The 22,376-nt window shown below is 48.7% G+C and overlaps 1 protein-coding gene across 2 annotated transcripts in view; it reads left to right on the forward strand.

The window, feature by feature from the left end:
- LOC143943337 (putative E3 ubiquitin-protein ligase MID2) overlaps positions 1-22,376 on the forward strand; it is a 534,268-nt gene that overhangs the window by 116,228 nt on the left and 395,664 nt on the right. For both annotated transcript variants that reach the window (XM_077465137.1, XM_077465083.1), the window contains exon 3: positions 11,581-11,676. In XM_077465137.1, coding sequence (XP_077321263.1) covers positions 11,581-11,676 — 96 coding nt within the window. The remainder of the gene's footprint in view (positions 1-11,580; positions 11,677-22,376) is intronic.

The following is a 22,376-nucleotide window of genomic DNA, read 5'->3' on the forward strand; positions in this document are numbered from 1 at the left end:
GAGCCTTGGGGTACCCCAACAGAAAGAGGAACAGAGGAGGAGTTGTAAGTGACACTGAAAGTGGAGGAAGAGTGGAGGGGGCAGCCGAACGGAGGGGGACAGCAGCAGAATGGAGGGGGACATGGAGGAACACTGGAGGGGAGGCAGTAGCAGAACAGAGGGGGACAGGGAGGAAAACTGGAGGGAGACAGCAGCAGAACGGAGGGGGCCACGGAGGAAAACTGGAGGGGACAGCAGAAGAATGGAGGGGGACACAGAGGAAAACTGGAGGAGGACAGCAGCAGAACGGAGAGATAGTGGGGGACAGCAGCATAATGGAGGGGGAGTATGCTCACTGTAACAAAGTGTATCACTAACCTGGAAGTTTGTCAATGTCTGGCGGGAGGCAAACTCACGGACCTCGGCGCTGCTGGCAATGCACTGCAACGGCTGCGGGAGTAGTCGGCGGCGGCCCCAGGACTGGCACTGACTGGGCACAGGCTGTAATCCTTACCAGCAGTAAGTCTGGCTCTGTCTGGTGGGGATTAAAAATACATTTTATTTATGTTAGATGTTTTCTGTAAGAGTTTTTAAATAAGGAAAAAATAAAGTATGGGGGCACAGAAGAACAGAAGGGGACAAGGAAGAACGGAGGGGGACACCAGCAGAACATAGGGGGACACGGAGGAAGAACAGAGGGGGACAGCAGCAGAACAGAGGGGAACAGCAGCAGAACAGAGGGGCACATGGAGGAAGTACAGAGGGGGACACGGAGGGGGACAGCAGCAGAACAGAGGGGAACAGCAGCAGAACAGAGGGGGACACGGAGAAAGAATAGAGGGGGACATGGAGGAAGAATAGAGGGGGACATGGAGGAAGAATAGAGGGGGACACAGAGGAAGAATAGAGGGGGACACAGAGGAAGAATAGAGGGGGACACAGAGGAAGAATAGAGGGGGACACAGAGGAAGAATAGAGGGGGACACAGAGGAAGAATAGAGGGGGACACAGAGGAAGAATAGAGGGGGACACAGAGGAAGAATAGAGGGGGACACAGAGGAAGAATAGAGGGGGACACAGAGGAAGAACAGAGGGGGACACAGAGGAAGAACAGAGGGGGACACGGAGAAAGAACAGAGGGGGACATGGAGAAAGAAACAGAGGGGGACACGGAGGAAGAACGGAGGGAGACAGCAGCAGAACAGAGGGGAACAGCAGCAGAACATAGGGGGACACGTAGGCAGAACGGAGGGGGACACGGAGGAAGAACGGAGGGGGACAGGAAGGAAGAATGGAGGGGAACAGCAGCAGAACAGAGGGGGACACGGAGGAAGAACGGAGGGGGACACGGAGGAAGAATGGAGGGGAACAGCAGCAGAACAGAGGGGGACACGGAGGAAAAACAGAGGGGGGCATGGAGGAAGATCGGGGGGGGAGACGGAGGAAGAACGGGGGGGGGACAGCAGCAGAACGGAGGGGGACACTGAGAAACAACGGAGGGGGACACTGAGAAACAACGGAGGGGGACACTGAGAAACAACGGAGGGGGACACTGAGAAACAATGGAGGGGGACACTGAGAAACAACGGAGGGGGACACTGAGAAACAACGGAGGGGGACACTGAGAAACAACGGAGGGGGACACTGAGAAACAACGGAGGGGGACACTGAGAAACAACGGAGGGGGACACTGAGAAACAACGGAGGGGGACACTGAGAAACAACGGAGGGGGACACTGAGAAACAACGGAGGGGGACACTGAGAAACAACGGAGGGGGACACAGAGAGACAACGGAGGGGGACACTGAGAAACAACGGAGGGGGACACTGAGAGACAACGGAGGGGGACACTGAGAGACAACGGAGGGGGACACTGAGAAACAACGGAGGGGGACACTGAGAAACAACGGAGGGGGACACAGAGAGACAACGGAGGGGGACACAGAGAGACAACGGAGGGGGACACAGAGGAAGAAGGGAGGGGGACAGCAACAGAAAAGAGGGGGACACAGAGGAAGAATGGAGGGGGACAGCAGCAGAAAGAATGGAGGGGGACAGTCAGCAGCAGAATGGAGGGGGAGGGGGACAGCAGCAGAATTGTACACTAACCTGGACTCCTGGAAGTTTGTCAGTGTCTGTATTTTAACTGCAGGACCTCGTGGGCGGGAGGAGCCTGGGCTCTGGAGGAGGAATCTGAGGAGGAATCTCAGTGAGAGCACAGGCAGTGAGAGGAGTAGGACACACACGAGACTGAAGCTGCTGACTGGCCTGCCCTGGAGTCTGGAGACCAGACGTCAGTGGCGCCCTGTGTCGTCAGTGGCGTCACTCTGGCTGGGCTGGGGACCGGTACGTTACTGTGCGGGGCCTGCGGGGGGGTTGCATTGCCCACACTCACTGCCAGTGCCACCAGCTCCTTCTCAGCCCGCCCCTCAGGCTGACGTCACTGGTTGCTAGATGCGGGGCGGCCCCTAGCCTAGCAACCAGACTGCCAGCATGAGTCATCCTCCTGTGCGCTGTGTAGTGTGACACTGATACTGACTGTGTGTGGCGGCGCCGCGGCGGCAGACAGAGAGAGGGAGCGGACTCAGCGGAGCAGACTGTGTTTTGTTTCATTCCGGGACACTGTATTGTCCCGGAATGAAGGTGCCCGGGACACGGGACAAAAGTGTGAAATCAGGGACAATCCTGGGCAATCCGGGACACGTGGGCACCCTAGTACCCGCTTCCCCCCCCCCCCCCCAAAAAAAAATAAAAAAATTACATACCAAATGTGGCATTTCAGGGGGTCACCAGTACTTAAAGTGGAAGTTCCATTTTTGGGTGGAACTTCGCTTTAAAGTATTCATTTTGGTGTAAATGATCTGATTCCTTGGCAGGCAGCTTCCACACCCCAGAGGATCTCCAGTCTCCTTGGCTTCTAGTGTAATGTAAGAAGGGTTGAAATTAAAAAAGCACACCACTGCTAAGAGGTCCAGATACAACTTTATTCCATAAAGGTCAAGTGAACAATTCAAGATATAGTAAATATGTTTCAGGGGTCTAAGTACCCGCTTCATCAGGACTTGACTGGTAATTAAACAAGCTGCTGATTAGGACTGTGCTTTCAACTCACACTAGAATAAATACCATTGTAGGTCCAGTTCACTACTAGTTTGTTCACTTTGTTGAAAGTCAAGCCCTGATGAAGGGGGCACTTAGACCCCTGAAATGCGTTTTCTATTTCTTAAATTGTACCCCTGAACTTTAAGGCAATCTGGACCTCTTAGTGGTGTGTGCTTTAATTTCAACCCTTCTTACATTATGGTAGAAGAGATGGTAAAAGACTGCAGACATGTGGCAGGAGATGGTCAGAGACTATGGACATGATACAGGAGCTGGTCAGATACTGCAGACATTACAGGTGGTGGTTGGAGACCTCAGATATATTACAGGATATGGTCAGAAACCTCAGATACATTACAGGTGATGGTCAGAGACTGCAGACTTACAGGTGATGGTCAGAGACTGCAGACTTATAGGAGATGGTCAGAGACTGCAGACTTATAGGAGATGGTCAGAGACTGCAGACTTATAGGAGATGGTCAGAGACTGCAGACTTATAGGAGATGGTCAGAGACTGCAGACTTATAGGAGATGGTCAGAGACTGCAGACTTATAGGAGATGGTCAGAGACTGCAGACTTATAGGAGATGGTCAGAGACTGCAGACTTATAGGAGATGGTCAGAGACTGCAGACTTATAGGAGATGGTCAGAGACTGCAGACTTATAGGAGATGGTCAGAGACTGCAGACTTATAGGAGGTGGTCAGAGACTGCAGACTTATAGGAGGTGGTCAGAGACTGCAGACTTATAGGAGGTGGTCAGAGACTGCAGACTTATAGGAGGTGGTCAGAGACTGCAGACTTATAGGAGGTGGTCAGAGACTGCAGACTTATAGGAGGTGGTCAGAGACTGCAGACTTATAGGAGGTGGTCAGAGACTGCAGACTTATAGGAGGTGGTCAGAGACTGCAGACTTATAGGAGGTGGTCAGAGACTGCAGACTTATAGGAGGTGGTCAGAGACTGCAGACTTATAGGAGATGGTCAGAGACTGCAGACTTATAGGAGATGGTCAGAGACTGCAGAGTAATAGGAGATGGTCAGAGACTGCAGACTTATTATAGGAGATGGTCAGAGACTGCAGGCAAGAAACAAGAGATAGAGACAGCCAACATGTTGCAGGAGATGGTCAGACATTGTGGACATGTAAGCAGGAGATGGTCAGAGACTGCAGACAAGAAACAAGAGATAGTCAGAGACATCTAACATGTTGCAGGAGATGGTCAGAGACATCTAACATGTTGCAGGAGATGGTCAGAGACATCTAACATGTTGCAGGAGATGGTCAGAGACATCTAACATGTTGCAGGAGATGGTCAGAGACATCTAACATGTTGCAGGAGATGGTCAGAGACATCTAACATGTTGCAGGAGATGGTCAGAGACATCGAACATGTTGTAGGAGATGGTCAGAGACATCGAACATGTTGTAGGAGATGGTCAGAGACATTGAACATGTTGTAGGAGATGGTCAGAAACATCGAACATGTTGCAGGAGATGGTCAGAGACATCAGATATGTTGCAGGAGATGGTCAGAGATATCGAACATGTTGCAGGAGATGGTCAGAGACATCGAACATGTTACAGGAGATGGTCAGAAACATCGGACATGTTGCAGGAGATGGTCAGAGACATTGGGCATGTTGCAGTAGATGGTCAGTGACTGCAGGCATGTTGCAGGAGATGGTGAGAGACTGCAGACATGCTGCAAGAGACTTTCAGAGACGAGCCAGGGGTTGTTGGAGACTAGGGACACACTTCAGAACACATAGACTGGAAACGCGTTACACAAAACTGCTAGAGTTTGCTAGAACAAGGCAGCAGAGATTGGCGTGGGGCCCCGAAGGCCATACAAAAAGTACCAAATGGCCACATGCAGCCCCCGGGCCGCTGGGGTGTAAGGTCTGCTAGGTTTGCATCCGGTATATCAGAATTATTTCAGAACATTAATTTATTTCCTGCTTCCGACTAGGAAGAGTGGATAATTCCTTTCCTGGAAGGCTGGAGCTATTAATACGGTATCACTTACAAGGTTGGTAACGTGCTGTCTCCAATACCAAACCTTTCCTCTTAGTAGAAATCACATTGTTTAATGGGAATTCTGTGTCGCCTAAATTATTGATGTGTTATGTAGTCTTGTGTGTTAAGAAATCTAGCAATACTTCCAAATGGATTATCTTTAGCTCCGCTAAGCGCCCTCCTGCCTTTATAAATATTTCATACGCACAGCGGACAGATAAACAGCGTAGAATTCCACGTGAACAATGCTAAATGACAGCTCAGCCGAGGAGGACTTGAGCGTATGGAGATATTTTCTTATATTTATGCGTTTGGAGTAAATAAAAAGTTTCGCTTTGTGTGATTTAGTTTTTTTTACCTTACAGCCACGATTTGTGCGTTCAAGGGTCCATATAACTGCTGACAGCATTATGTGGCACCATTGAAGCATTAAGCCGAGGGAAAGGCCTCAGTCAATTTTGGAGCTAACTAGGGCTGGCAGTGCGATAAACCCCAACTGATGCAAAAGGGTTTACCGCTCCGTGACTGCTGCCAGCGCTTGGTAAGACCCTACAAATCTGGAAATGGCAGATTCCAAGAAGAAAAAAAATATAGAAATGTACAAAAAAATTATAAAAAAATCTCCACCAATCCAACTCCCTAATCCTTTTTTAGTTGGTTCCCATTCAGTCCTCCACTATTCATTAAAGGACATTGAAGGACGCAGGCCTGGTGGGTGATGTCCCGTGGGTATACAGCTGCCCATAAGAGGATTAGACACATGTAAATTTGACACCCTCTAGTTGGTGTTACCAGTATTGGCAGAGTAAGTAAAATATATTCTGAACAGGAATAACCTGAGTCACTAAATTAGGTCAGGGTTGTTAGAGGCCAGGGCTGGATGACTTATCCTGGCAGACCCTCTGGAAGGTTATAGAACCTTCTAGAATTAGAGGGCGGGTGTTAGGAAGCGATGTCATGAATATTTATGAAGCCTCAGCCAATCCCCAGAAGTGGGCTGGTGGGGAACTGAGATAACCTCATAAATTGACATAGACCGTGCCAGCAGGGGCAGTCGGGTGGAAAATGCAGTGTTAAGGAGGCAGTCGGCGACCCTGGGGGGGAAGTCCTGCCTTGGGCTGGGGCTCGGGTGCCGGAAGGATCCTGCCAAAAACACAAGGGAGGAAGCTTTCCTGGAGGTACGGGAGCAAAGAAAGGACAGAGCGAGTAGAGCAACACTGGTGGGTAGTAACAAAGGGGGGAGACTGCCACATGTAGCCAGTCTCCCTTGAAAACAGTGGTGGGTTTAAATCTTGGCTGTGCACGAGTAAGGAATCCCTGCTCATCTGCAGCTCCTATGTGGGGTGTTCTACACAAAAATTAAAAAAACAAAAGATCTAGATCTTCTAGATCAGGGGTGTCAAACTTAATTTCATTGTGGGCCATGTCAGCATTATGGGTGCCCTCAAAGGGCTGGTTGTATCTGTAAGACTAGAAGTCCAGAGCATCCCACCTTACATCAGAAGTCCAGAGTCCCCCACCCTCCCTTACATCACAGTGCACCCCCTTTGCCTTGCTCTGCAGGGTCTGGAGGAGGACCAAAGGAGGGCTAAAGTCAGCTGCTGGAGTGCGCTGAATGCTGAAACAAGGGGGGGGGTGGAGATTACGGGGTGCTGCGGCTGCACAGAGAGGAGCAGGATCAGTAGGACAAGTTCTGTCCTCTCTGCTGCAGACTGCTGAGGCAGGGATGGAGGGTAAAGATGAGCCTCTCCGCAGCTGCAGGGAGACGTGCAGGATCTGGTTGAGGAGTCCTGTCCTCTTCTGCCTACTGCTGAGACCAGGTGGGGGCATATCTTTGGCAACAAGCCAGCCCAAAATTAGTACCCATTTATTTATTTATTTTGCTGCAAACTGGCACCAGGTTGTGGCCCTCTGGATTGCTCCATGAGTGGATGGCTGGAATGGAAAGCTACAATGTAGATACTGTTCACAGGGTTGCAGACAATGGTCAAGTCAGGCAAAGGTCCAGGCAGGGGTCAATGCAGGGAGCAGGCAAGAGAGTTGTCAGGCCCATGCATGGATCTTTTGGCAAGCAGGAAAGAAGCCGGCAACTGTTAAATAGTTACATAGTAGGTGAGGTTGAAAAAAAAACACAAGTCCATCAAGTCCAACCTCTGTGTGTGATTATATGTCAGTATTACATTGTATATCCAGGGGTCAAGTCCCGGGGAAAAAAGTGTGGGAACTCCCATCCGAGATACACTCCCCCACCAAAAAAAATAATGATACAGTCATATGCACGAACACTTCAAAAGTGGTATTTTTCATCCAATTTTCATATTGTGTGTATGAAGCTTAACTGTTAGTACATAAAAAAAAAATCCTAAATAAACATAAATACAGTAATTCTCGGAATAATCAGCATTCATTCAATTGTGCTTCCATGCAAATGTGAACATCATGTTCTGATCTTTATTGGGGAATGTTATTTTGTATATAGATTGTTTATGTGGTCAGTTTACACTTTTCATTGAAAAGAGTTTGGATAACACAGGGTTAAACGGAAAGGTCATAAATTAACTGCACAATATCTGGACAGAATGCTTAGAGAGATAATGATGTGTTCCTGAGTAGGAGATGTATGTTAGCTTGGGGGGCTGCAAACTCTGCAGGGCTCCAACACACACTCGCTGCTATTCCAACCCTTCACATATTTCCACATAAACTGCCCTCCTGGCATTAAACTTTGCCAGGTATTGTGCTCCGCTTACCACCCCAAACTGATGTTCCTCCCTCAGCTCACCTCTCTCCCTGCATGTCCTTTGAGTAGAATAGCTGTGCTCCTCCTCTGGGTTCTCTCATCATGTGGCACTGAAGATAGAGGAGGGGGGGATTCAGCGGAACACACAGAACAAGTATGCAGGAGGTGGGGGGGGGGGTAGATGAGGAGACAGAAACTCAGGAGGGGCCGGCGGGGAGGAGCTCATCATGAGAGGGCTGACTAAATACAATCTCTTAGCAGCAGGGACCTGATCTACCCGTCAACTAGCTGTGATTGACAGGTAGATCAAAGCGGAAGCTGTCATGGGGCCCCCTACTGGCAATGCCTGAATGGTCAGTCCACCCCTGGTGTGCGGCACTTACTATTGCAAGCTGTGTCGGCGGCCACTGGTGTAGCACCTGCCACACAGCTTGCGTACTTCAAAGTCTTGCAGGATGCAACTGATAACAGAAACCGAGTTCCTGTTGTGGAAAACGTACAGGAACTCTGTTCCCATGCGTTCCCGCAGGACTTGAGCCCTGTGTGTATCCCTGTATGTTGTGGTCTTTCAGGTGCTTATCTAATAGTTTCTTGTAACTATTGATTCTCCCCGCTGAGACCACCGCCTATGGAGGGTTCTTTACTCTTACAGTAAAGAACCCTCTACGCAGTTTAAAGTGATTGTAAGGGTTTGTTTTTGATTTTTTGTTTTTTTTTAAAATAACCAACAAAACAAACTTGCCTCCATTATGCAGCTCATTTTGCAGAGAGTCGCACCGAACCTCATCTTCTGGGGTCCCCTGGCGGCTCTCTTGGCTCCTCCCCACATCAGATGACCCCCTAGGAGAAGCGCTGTTCTTGGGGTTACCTTGCAGGCGCGCTCCCGAGTCCATCATTCGGCGTCCATAGCCGCCAAATGTATGACTCGGCCCGCCCCCCGGCTCCCGCGTCATTGGGTTTGATTGACAGCAGCGGGAGCCAATGGTTGCGCTGCTATCAATCTATCCAATCGGAACATGAGACACCAGCCAGAACTGTGTGCTCGTTTCCGTTGTGCAAATTTCGGGGCTCAGGTAAGTATAAGGGGGGCTCGGGGGCACTGCTGCATTAAAAAAAAAAAAAAATAAACATTTCCCCTTAATGCATAGAATGCATTAAAGTTAAAAACGGCGCGGGTTTACAACCCCTTTAAGGTTAAACATCTTTTATTCTCGTTTTAATGAGTGGCCACGTGTCTTATCTCCCTTCCACGGAAACGTTTTATCCCTATTGTGGGGTCACCAGTACGGTATTTGTAAATTAAAATCATATCCCTTCTCAAGTGTCTCTTCTGCCGAGAGAATAAGTTCAGTGCTTGCAACCTTTCCTCATAACTAATATCCTCCAGACCCTTTATTAGCTTTGTTGCCCTCCTTTGTACTTGCTCCATTTCCAGTACATCCTTCCTGAGGACTGGTGCCCAGAACTGGACAGCATACTCCAGGTGCGGCTGGACCAGAGTCTTGTAGAGCGGGAGATTTATCGTTTTATCTCTGGAGTTGATCCCCCTTTTAACACATGACAATATTCTGTTTGCTTTGTTAGCAGCAGCTTGGCATTGCATGCCATTGCTGAGCCTATCATCTACTACATCTTCCCCCAGAAGTTCTCCCCCCAGTGTATAGATTACATTCATATTTTTGCCACCCAAATGCATTATTTTAAATTTTTCTACATTGAACCTCATTTGCCATGTAGTTGCCCCACATGCTGCGGAGAAGTTATTGCCCTGCTTAGCTTCGTAACGTCCGCAAATACAGAGATTGAGCTGTTTATCCCATCCTCCAGGTCGTATGAATAAACTAAATAGCATTGGTCCCAGCACAGAATCCGGGGGGACCCCACTACCCACCCCTGACCATTCTGAGTACTCCCCATTTATCACCACCCTCTGAACTCACCCTTGTAACCAGTTTTCAATCCATGTACTCGCCCTATGGTCTATGCCAATGGACCTTACTTTGTACAGTAAACATTTATGGGGGACTGTGCCAAATGCTTTTGCAAAATCCATATACACAACATCTACGGGCCTTCCTTTATCTAGATGGCACCTCGCCTCCTCATAAAAGGTTAATAGATTGGTTTGGCAAGAATGATTATTTATGAATCCATGCTGATTACTGCTAATGATACTGTTTTCATTACTAAAATCTTGTATATAGTCCCTTATCATCCCCTCCAAGAGCCTGCATAATATTAATGTTAGGCTAACTGGTCTGTAATTCTCAGGGATGCTAGCTGTCAAGTAAATTATGGCACTTTAGCTCTCAGGTAGCTGGTGATAAAACTGAGCACCAACTACTTCAAAGGTTGGAAAATAAATACTCTTCTGGTCAGGGGACACACCTTCGCTTCTAGAAACTCTGGAAGACCTGGAATTAGTGGAGGTCCTAGAAATTCTGGGAGACCCAGCCAGAATCCCATGAGTACTGGAGGTCTTAGACCTGCCTGGGTTCCTGTGAGTACTGGAGGCCTGAGAAACCCTAGAAGACCCAGGAGGGATTCCCAAAGCACTGGAGGTCTTGGGGAATCTTAGATGACCCGGCAGGGTTCCTGTGAGAACTAGAGGTCCCAATAACCCTAGAAGACCTGGCAGGGATCCTATGAGTAATGAAGATATTGTGAATCTTGGAAGAACTGGCAGTGTACCTGTGAGTAATGGAATTCTTGGGATTTCTGGACGATTTGGCAGGGTTCCTGCGAGTACTAGAGATCCCAGAAACCCTGGAAGGCTTGGCAGGGATTCCCTGAGTACTGGACATCTTGGGAATCCTGGATGACTCGGCAGGATTCCTTTGAGTACTGGAGGTCCCGATAACTCTGAAAGACCTAGCAGGGATTCCCTGAGTACTGGAGGTCTTAGGAATCCTGGGTGACTCAGCAGGATTCCTGTGGGTACTGGAGGTCCCGGTAACCCTGGAAGACCAAGCAGGTTCCAGTGAGTACTGGAGGTCTTTGGAACCCTGGATCACACGGTAGGAATCCTGTGAGTACTGGAGGTCTTGGGAACCCTGGAAGACCTGACAGGGTTCCTGCTAATACTAGAGGTCCTGGAAGACCCAGCAGGGATCCCCTGAGTACCAGAGGTCCTAGGAATCCTGGATGACCTGGCAGGATCCTGTGACACTGGAGGTCCCCGTAACCCTGGAAAACCCATCAGGGATCCTGTGTGAGTACTGGAGGTCCTAAACTGGCCATACACGTAAAGATCCAAAAGATTCCTCCAGGCACACTACACAGCACAAATAGACTGTGGCTATAGTATTTTGACAGCCACTCTGCCAGTTGTCAGAATACTCCAAACAGCAGCTGCATCTCATTGGACGCAGCCGCTGTTTGGCTGACAGTTTTCTGCCCGGCCCTTTTGGCTTTTCATTTGAAGGATATCTGGTCGGAAACAGCCAACAGGGCCACTCACCAAGCAAATTTCTACTGATTCATCAGGAAGCATTAGAAAAAGTGTAGCAGAGACTGAGAGCACATGAGGTTATCAGCTCATAAGATTTCTGTTAGGATCAACAGTTGTTTTTGTTTTTGCTCTTGTCAAACAGATATAACAGAATGCATTCAATTATGTATTTAAGCAAATAAAAATGTTCATTGTTGGGGTGTAAATACACTGTAAATGCATTGCAATGTAGAAAGCTTGATAACGATTGTAGGTGGGTTAATTTATTCCTTGTGTCTTTGTTTCTAGCAAACTCTGGAGTCAAATCTTACCAGCTTGGTCAAGTACAGCAGTGAACTTGAATCACAAATGGCAAAACTCATTCAGATCTGCCAGCAGGTAGAGGTAAGAAGACTCTTAGATCCTCATTATAGTGTAAAGTGTTACTAGCACAATGCTTAGCAATGACATTTTCTGTCTGCAGTTACACTTTTCAGAGTTTTTCAAGTTGAAAAAAAAAGTCCCTTGTCTTATCGAGTTCAACCAAAGCACAAAAAATAAATGAACCTTCACCTTCAGAACCCTGAACCCAGAGGAGGGCAAAACATGGTCTTGTTTGCTCCAACAGGGAAACCGTTCCTTCTTGATCCCCTACGGCAGGGGTCTCCAAACTGTGCCCACAGGCTATGTGTAGCCCCCTTTATATAGTCCACAATGGATGAGTGTCTCCTTTACCCCAACACCTGATGTGCACAGTGCCCTCAACCGCCCCCCTCACGTTAGCACCCCTGACCTGATGTAAGGGGTGACTCTGATAGGGACTCTAATGTAAGGAAGACTCTGGTACAGGACACTGATGTAAGGGGGATGCTGATGAGGACACTAATTTAAGTTAGACTCTGATGGGTGGACACTGATGTAAGGGGGTGCTGATGGGGACTCTGATGTAAGGGGTGGCTCTGATGGGGAAACCAATTTAAGGGGGAACTCTGATGGGGACATTGTTGTAAGAGGGACTCTGAGTGGGACACTGATGTGAGGGAAACTCTGAATGGGACACTGATGTAAGGGGGATGCTGATGAGGACACTAATTTAAGGGAGACTCTGATGGGGGAACACTGATGTGAGGGGTGGCTCTGATGGGTAAACCAATGTAAGGGGGGACTCTGATGGGGACATTGTTGTAAGAGGGACTCTGAATGGGACACTGGTGTAAGAGGGACTCTGTTTGGGACACTGGTGTAAGTGGGACTCTGAATGGGACACTGTTGTAAGGGGGAGTCTGAATGGGACACTGATGTAAGGGGGTGACTCAGATAGGTGCACTGATAGGAACCCTGATGCAAGGGGGTGACTCTGATCAGGGACGCTGCTGTAAGGGGGGACGCTGATGGGGACTCTGATGCAAGGGAGAACTTTAATGTTAGGAGGGCCACTTATAGGGACACTGATGTAAGGGGTGACTGTGATTGGGGCACTAATGTAAGGAGGACTCTGATGGGGGACATTGATATAAGGGTAGACTCTAATGTAAGGGGGAGGGGTGCTCTGGTGGGGACACTGATGTACGGGGTGACTCTGGAGCACTAATTTAAGAGATCCTTGTATGGGTAAACCAATGAAAAGGGGGACTCTGATAGGGACATTGATTTAAGGGGGACTCTGATGTCAGGGGCTGACTCTGATAGGTGCCCTGATAGGGGGACTCTGGTGGGGACTCCGACAGGGAAAATAATGCATTATGTATACAGCTTCAATATATAGGGACTGCCAGATGGGAAAGCAAGAGGAAAAGCAAAATTTCAGCTCTTCCATCCCCCCATTTTCTTGCAGGGGGTAGTGCCCAGGCAGGAGCTTGCCTAGGTTACTTGCTAGCATGACAAAGTTACTGAGCTGTAGTGAGAATGAAGTGCCTGGTATGGACACTCTAACAGGGGGTCTCAAACTGGCGGCCCTCCAGCTGTTGCAAAACTACAAGTCCCATGAGGCATTGCAAGGCTGACAGTTACAAGCATGATGGGACTTGTAGCTTCGCAACAGCCTGAGGGCCACCAGTTTGAGACCCCTGCGATTACCACCAGAGCAAGTCGCCTCACTTTGCCTTATTGGTGGTCCAGGCCTCCACCATCCGGCAGTAGATGGGTCCTGTATGCTGCAAAGAGCAGCACAATAATATACAGACGCTCCCTACAGGATTCCTCCTGGGTAGTCCGATGACACGCCCCCAGGGAGCAGCTCCTTGACTCCCTGTGCTCACAGCAAGTGGGTTACATGGCTTCAGTGAACCCATAAGAAGAACAGTGCTGGATCTAAGAACTGTGAATATGTGGGGTGGGTGAGTATTGCAGTAAGAGCTAATTTTTTTTTTTTATTGGATTGTGTCATAGGGATTTTTTAGTTTATTTTAATTTATTTATTTTTTTAAACCTGGGCTATAATTTTGTTGTGCTCCATTTATTTGAAGGCATTGTAAAGGAATACACTCATGGTTATTGATGTGATTTTCCCTCTACTGTACTAATTAGCTGCTGCTTCATTCCTTGTTTCAGCCAAGCAACCTAGTATATAGGATATCAATAAACTCGACCCGTATTTTTTCCCGGCATAATACCATCTGGACTGTAGACCCTTTTAATACGGCTGAACACAGAATAGGTCTCTGATACTTTGTGCTCTTCTAGAGAAGAATGGTAAATGTAAGGGTTGTGATGCAGAAAACCTTCACACGCTGGAGCAGTAGGCGAGGATTTCAAAGCTGTGCTGTGTGAAGTCTGTACATCCTGTTACAGGCATTGCTCTGGTTCAGATATTGTGCGATCCAATAAGATCATTAAAAAAATAAATAAATAACAACCACAGTATTAACCCCGCAGAGAGTGGAGGTAGTGGGAAAGTGAAGTCAGTCCAAACTCCAATATAATCCAACTCCAGCCATAATGTAATGTAATATAACGTAAAGCAAAAATGCGCCCAAGCTATAGACATTCTAATATTTACATATAATGGTGAATATGTAGCGCTGAACCAAACATATAAAAAGTACAAACTTATGAATGATATGAATCAAACAAGAAAGAAGTGAAAAAAAGTCCACATAGAGGTAAATGAAACAACAAATGTCCATTTAGGCACGTAAATGAATAGATAGGGTGTCACACAGCCCCGAGAGTCATCAAACTGTAGGCGTCTTCAAAATAAAAATAAAGGTTCATATACGTTTACCAGAAATGTTGGACTCGACTATCATGAGTAGTGATGGACGAACTTCCGACGGGACGTTTCATGAACGCGGACCGCGAACGCGGCCGATAGTTGCGAACCGTAACGTTCGCGGCGGGCCCCATTGACTTCAATTTGAGGCGAACTTTGCAAACCTACAGGTCAAATTTGCAGTCACAAAATAATTACTAGCTGTGCAAACATAGTCCCACCACATGGCCAATGACATAACACATGTATGAGGTGAATCTGGGATCGACAACTACAAGCATTCTTTTTTTATATGTGAAATTGTTGTGACAATTCAGGACTGTGGAGCACATGAAGGCAATGGAGGAGAGGGAAGGTCAGGGTAGGCAAAGAAGAGGGTGCAGGAGATGATCACCAGCAGCGTGACATACAGCAATGACACCTGCACCGTGATAGAGTGATCTGACACCAGCACCGTGATAGAGAGCACTGACATCAGCAGTGTGACATACAGCAATGACACCTGCACCGTGATAGAGTGATCTGACACCAGAACCGTGATAGAGAGCACTGACATCAGCAGCGTGACATAAAGCACTGACACAGCACCGTGATAGAGAGCACTGACATCAGCAGCATGACATAAAGCACTGACACCAGCACCGTGATATACAGCACTGACACCAGCACCGTAAGTAGCCCCAGGAGGAAGTCAGTATAGCACAGGGATGGTGGGAGCCCCTCATAATGAGCATAGCACAGGGATGGTGGGAGCCCCTCATAATATGCACAGCAGAGGTACAGCCCCAGGAGGAAGTCAGCACAGCACAGGGATGGTGGGAGCCCCTCATAATAAGCAGCCCCAGGAGGATGTCAGCACAGCACAGGGATGGTGGGAGCCCCTCATAATGAGCATAGCACAGGGATGGTGGGAGCCCCTCATAATATGCACAGCAGAGGTACAGCCCCCGGAGGAAGTCAGCACAGCACAGGGATGGTGGGAGCCCCTCATAATAAGCAACCCCAGGAGGAAGTCAGCACAGCACAGGGATGGTGGGAGACCCTCATAAGCAGCCCCAGGAGGAAGTCAGCACAGCACAGTGATGGTGGGAGACCCTCACAATGAGCATAGCACAGGGATGGTGGGAGCCCCTCATAATGAGAATAGCACAGGGATGGTGGGAGCCCCTCATAATATGCACAGCAGAGGTACAGCCCCAGGAGGAAGTCAGCACAGCACAGGGATGGTGGGAGCCCCTCATAATAAGCAGCCCCAGGAGGATGTCAGCATAGCACAGGGATGGTGGGAGCCCCTCATACTAAGCAGCCCCAGGAGGAAGTCAGCACAGCACATGGATGGTGGGAGCCCCTCATAATAAGCAGCCCCAGGAGGATGTCAGCATAGCACAGGGATGGTGGGAGCCCCTCATACTAAGCAGCCCCAGGAGGAAGTCAGCACAGCACAGGGATTGTGGGAGCCCCTCATAATAAGCAGCCCCAGTAGAAATATGACACCGCTCAACCTCTTCAAACAGGAGGGCACGGGCATATAGTACGGTGTGGTTTTTTTGGACAAGGAAGTGAGCCAAATGAAGAAAGAAGGTCTGTGTGCTTGATTAAAAAAATTGTTTATAGACATATACATGGTCTACTGGTCACATGTGTTGAATTCCTCTGAGATCCATGCCTCATTCATTTTTAGAAATGTGAGGTAGTTAACACTGTCGTGAGCTAGGCGAGTACGCTTATCGGTCACGATCCCCCCTGCTGCGCTGAACGTCCTTTCGGACAGGACACTGGACTAGGGGCAAGCCAACAGTTCGATTGCAAATTGGGCAAGCTCTGGCCAGAGGTCAAGCCTGCCCACCCAGTAGTCCAGGGGTTCATCATTCCTCAGAGCGTCCACATCGGCCGTTAACCCGATGTAGTCGGACACCTGGCGGTCTAGGCATTCCCTGATGCTGGATCCGGATGACACCTGTCGATGGGTCGGCTGAAAGAATGACCTCATATCCGAAGTCACCAACACATCTTCAAACCGGCCTCTTCTTGCAGGCGCTGTTGGATTGGTACCCGCAACTTCTTCTCTGGGAGTGGAAATTGCTCCTCTGCCAGCGCACGCAAAAGCAGAATGCAGCATTTCTCGAAGCAAGGCCTGGAAGTGCTCCATTCTGACAGCCCTCTGTGACGGCGGTAACATTTCCGCCATTTTGTGTTTTGTACCGGGGGTCTAACTACGTTGCCACCCAGTACTGGTCCTTGACCCTTATGCTTTTTATACGGGGGTCCCTATTAAAACACTGGAGCATGAAGGCCCCCATTTGCACTAAACTGGAAGCGGTGGGGTGGCCTGGCTCCTGCTCATCATCCAGGATAATGTCGTCCTCTTCATTCTCCTCTCCCCATCTATGCACAACAACAGGGATCCCAGAAAAGTTTAAAGCATGCTCTTCTTGCTCCTCCTCATCCGCCCCAGCACCATCCTCCTCTGACTCCTCTTCGGACGCCTGTTGTTCACTTGTCTCAGAGTAGCCCCCCCTGGGAATTCATCCAGCATTGCGACTTCCTCATCCTCCTGCTCCTCCACAGCTTGATCAATGACACGACGCAATGCACGCTCCATAAAGAAGGCATAAGGTACCATGTCACTGATGGCGCCATGGCTGCGACTGACCAGTTTGGTGATCTCCTCAGATGGCGGCAGAAGTCTGCATGTGTCGCGCATGAGCAGCCACTGGTGCAGTGAAAAAAAACCAAGCTCCCCAGAACCTGTTCTGCCGCAGAGTTCGTAGAAGGTTGAGTTCCATCGCGTCGGGCAATTGCAAGTAAGACGTCTGACCGGCAGATTGTGTGATCGCTGAATGTCAGCAAGGCGAGCCATGGCCGTGTAAGATCTTCTGAAATGGGCCGAGATTTTCCTTGCCTGCCGCAAGATGTCCTGGACCCCAGGGTATTTGACAACGAATCGCTGCACGACCAAGTTTAAGACGTGTGCCATGCATGGCACGTGCGTCATTTTGCCCTGTTTCAATGCGCTAAGCAGATTGGCACCATTGTCACACACCACTTTACCAACTGTCAAATTGAGCGGTGTTAGCCACTGATCTGCCTGTGAACGCAAAGCTGAAAGGAGTACAGCGGAAGAGACGCTAGCAGCGGAAAAGGAGGAGTCAGCCGAGGAGTAGAGGGAGGAGGAGGAGAAGAAGAGCCAGGCCTGCATGCAATCCGTGGCGGTAAAACTAAATCTACACGGGTGCCACGGGTTACATGCTTGACGGTCGTCAGAAGGTTCACCCAGTGGGCAGTAAAAGTGATATACCTTCCCTGCCCGTGTTTGCTAGACCACGTGTCTGTGGTCAGATGTATCTTGGCACTGACACTGTGTGCCAGAGATACATTCACTTGCCGCTGAACATGACCATATAGCTCTGGGATGCCCTTCTCTGAGAAATACTTCCTTCCTAGGACCTTCCATTGTGGTGTTCCAATGGCCACAAATTTTCGAAAGGCCTCCGAGTCCACCAGTTTATATGGCAGTAGTTGGCGGTCTATCAGTTCTGACAAGCCAGCCGTCAACCGTTGGGCAAGAGGGTTATCCGGGGTCATCAATTTTTTACGCTCGAACATTAGGCCCACGGAAGCCTGGCGTGATGGAAGGTGGAGTGGAGGACAATTGTGAGGATAGAGGAGAAGGAGAAGTAGAAGACGAGGCTGGACGGTGAGAGCCTGGTGTGTGGCTTTGTGTGTTCCGTTGCTCCCACTGGGCTCGGTGATGGCTGCTCATGTGCCTTCTTAAGGCGGTTGTCCCTAGGTGAGTGTTGGGCTTACCGCGACGAATGCGTTGACTGCAAAGATTGCAGATGGCAACGCTATAGTCAGCAGCGGACACGTTAAAAAAAGCCCACGCTGCGGAGCCATGTGCCGGCGTCCTGGGAGCGCCAGATGTGACCGTATATGGTCGATGACTCGCTCCTGATACATTAGCAGTCTGCTTTGTCCCTCCTGTGCAATGTAAGTTATTCCTGCTTCTCCTCCCTATCTGCTGGCCCATATCTCCCTCTGAACTCCCCTCCTCTTCCTCTCTTGTGGGCACCCACGTGACATCACTAGACACGTCATCATCGACGTCACCTTCCCCACCGCTATAAGTAAAGATCTCGCAGTAGGCAGCAATACCGGGGACCAACCTCCTCCTTGGGCTGATCTGGGTACTGTCGTCAGACTGCTGAGTGGCGGTTGTGTTGCTACCTCCTCTTCCTGATCCAATGCCAAGAGTGGCTGCGCATCAGAAATGTCTTGATATGGATCATAAAATAATTCCTGTGACTCAAGCAGAAAGTATGTGGTGGTGTTGGTGGTAGTGTCTTTGGGGGTGCACATAGCAGAGAGTGAAGAAGAGGGTGCAGATCGAGAGGATGAGGAGGGTGCAGAAGAGTAAGGCTGAGTGAGCCACTCAACCAAGTCTGATGCGTCCCTTAACCACTTGCCGACCGCCGCACGACGATATACGTGGACAGAATGGCACGGGCAGGCATATGGGCGTACCTGTACGTCCCTGCCTTCCCGCGGGTGGGGGGCCCGATCGGGCCCCCCCCGGTGCCTGCCGCGGTCGGTATTCGTTCGGGAGCGATCCGGGATGAGGGGGCGGCCATTCATTCATGGCCACCCCCTCGCGATCGCTCCCGACGAATGGAAATGCTTCGTGACATCACTTCCTCTCCTGTAATGTAAACACAGGCAGAGGAAGTGATGTAATCTCTCCTCCGTGTCGGTATTTTTCGTTCCGGCACCGAGGAGAGAGGATCGGTTAGTTGCACCAACACGACCCTACACAGTAGAACATGCCAGGCACACTCACACCCCCCCTTCACCCCCCGATCACCCCCCCAATTACCCCTGCCCCCCAGTCACAGTGACACCAATTGCATTTTTTTTTTTGCATTGGTGTCATTTGTGACTGTAATAACTGTTAGGGCAGTTAGGGTTAGCCCCCTTTAGTTCTAATGTACCCCCCTAACCCCCCCAATAAAGGTTTAACCCCCGTGATCACCCCCCGTCGCCAGTGTCACTAAGGCTGGGTTCACATTGCAGCAGTTTATGAGAACGGATGTGATTCGCACCGCACTGCAGTGCAAATCACATCCGATCTCTGTGCGATTCGAGTTCAGCCATACAGATAGTATGGCTGAATTTGCGCCGCACCCGCCGCAAATTCGCACGGGACCCTTTTTTTGGTCCGCAGCAGAATCGGATCGCATGGGTGTTCACACCATGCGATCCGAGTTGGCAGATCGCACTGCGATATGCGAACTGATCTGGGGGTATCATTAACATTTCACTGACACTCCCAGCAGTTCGCATAGGGCAGTGTGAACTGCCGCCGGGAGGCATGCGATGTGAGAACCCGCCGCAGATTCGTGGCATTCCCGCATCGCTCCAGTGTGAACCCAGCCTAATAAGCGATCGTTTTTCTGATCGCTGTATTAGTGTCACAGGTGACGCTAGTTAGGCAGGTAGGTATTTAGGTTCACCGCAGCTTTTTATAGCGCCAGGGACCCCCATATACTACCGCATAAAGCCCCCTGATTGCCCCCTAGTTAACCCTTTCACCAGTGATCACCATATAACTGTTACAGGTGACGCTGGTTGGTTAGTTATTTTTTTATAGTTTCAGGGCACCCGCCATTTATTACCTAGTCTCACTAGTGTACCCCTAAATTTAGGGGTGTCTACTTTCCAAAATGGGGTCATTTGGGGGGGGTTTGTTGGCATTTTATGGCCTTCAAAACTGTAACGCCCTTAGAAAGCCTGAAGGCGGTGCTTGGTTTTCGGGGCCCCATACGCGGCTAGGCTCCCAAAAAGTCCCACATATGTGGTATCCCCGTACTCAGGAGAAGCAGCAGAATTTATTTTGGGGTGTCATTTCACATATGCCCATAGCATGTGTGAGCAATATATAATTTAGTGACAACTTTGTGAAAAAAAATAAAAATAAATAAAAGTTTGTAATTTTCCCGCAACTTGTGGCAAAATATAAAATATTCCATGGACTCAACATGCCTCTCAGCAAATAACTTGGGGTGTCTACTTTCTAAAATGGGGTAATTTGTGGGGATTTTGTGCCATCTTGGCATTTTATGGCCTTCAAAACTGTAATAGGTAGTGAGAAGTGAAATCAAAAATTTACGCCCTTAGAAAGCCTGATGGCGGTGCTTGGTTTTCGGGGCCCCGTACGCGGCTAGGCTCCCAAAAAGTCCCACATATGTGGTATCCCCGTACTCAGGAGAAGCAGCAGAATTTATTTTGGGGTGTCATTTCACATATGCCCATAGCATGTGTGAGCAATATATCATTTAATGACAACTTTGTGTAAAAAAAAAAAAAAAAAAATTTTGTCATTATTCAATCGCTTGAGACAAAAAAATAAAATATTCAATGGGCTCAACATGCCACTTATCAATTTCCTTAGGGGGTCTACTTTCCAAAATGGGGTCATTTGGGGGGGTTTTGTACTGCCCTGCCATTTTAGCACCTCAAGAAATGAGATAGGCAGTCGTAAACTAAAAGCTGCGTAAATTCCAGAAAACGTACCTTAGTTTGTAGATGTGACAACTTTTGCGCAAACCAATAAATATACAGTTATTGACTTTTTTTTTACCAAAGACGTGGCTGAATACATTTTGGCCTAAATGTATGACTAAAATTGAGTTTATGGGATTTTTCTAATAACAAAAATTAGAAAATATCATTTTTTTTCAAAATTTGCGGTCTTTTTACGTTTATATCGCAAAAAATAAAAATCGCAGAGTCAGTCAAATACCTTTAAAAGAAAGCTCTATTTGTGGGAAGAAAAGGACGCAAATTTCGTTTGGGTACAACATTGCATGACCGCGCAATTACCAGTTAAAGCAGCGCAGTGCCAAAGTGTAAAAAGACCTCTGGTCATTTACCAGCAAAATGGTCCGGTCTGAAAGTGGTTAAAGTAGAATTATTAATCCCAGCTATACTGGGCCAGAACTAGGGTGGAATCACATAGGCAGAGACTTGCCGAGCTGTGCTGTGAACAGAGAAGCTCTCTGCTAATCTATTTATAGTACCCACCCCAACACAAATTTCAGGCTGGTTTTATCACAGTCGATGGAGAGTTCTCATGCTGATAACAGAAGAACGGAGACAGTCACGAGACATAGTGCTTTGAAGAGAGATAAGAAAACGCTGCAGATATATGGCAGCACAGTGGTGTAGTGGTTAGCACTTTCACCTAGCAGCAGTAGGGTTGTTGGGTCAAATCCCGACCGCGACACCATCTGCCTGGAGTTTGCATGTTCTCCCTGTGCCTGCGTGGGTTTGTTCTGTTTTCCTCCCACACTCCAAAGACATGTTGGTAGGTTAATTAGATCCTGTCGAAAAATTGGCCAAATATGCGCATGTGTTTGTAAGCTTGTCGGGACCCCATGGAGCAAGGACTGCGTTATACCGCAGATGGACACCAGCAGCAAAAAGCGCCCTGAGGCGATTCAGTTCATATAGGTAGCATTATACAAGTCACTCATTCATTCATTCATTCATTCCTTCATGTGCCCAGCTCAAATTTCATGAATCGGGTTTACATCCACATTTATGAAACCTTCTCCTCACATCAGTGGATTATTTTCCCCTGCTCCCTCCTCCTAACAGTGACTCAGTGGCTTAGCTCCCTGCTTCCATCATATTCTTAAGCAGTAAATAAGCTTGAAAATAAGCCCTGCTGACCTCTGTAGCTGCAGCCACCATGGAGAAGTTCATCTTTAAAGTTTATACCAGAAGCAAGAAAGTCCTCCTCCCAGATGTGGCTTAGTGCTGCCTGCCCCCCCCCATCAGTTCAACTTGCTTTCCTTCGGCAAGGAAGTCTTCCTCCCATTAGAAGCTCAGCTCC

Source organism: Lithobates pipiens, unplaced genomic scaffold (genome assembly GCF_037356315.1).
Source record: "Lithobates pipiens isolate NorthernLeopardFrog02 unplaced genomic scaffold, aLitPip1_a1.2 Scaffold_1, whole genome shotgun sequence".
NCBI classification, from domain to species: Eukaryota; Metazoa; Chordata; class Amphibia; order Anura; family Ranidae; genus Lithobates; species Lithobates pipiens.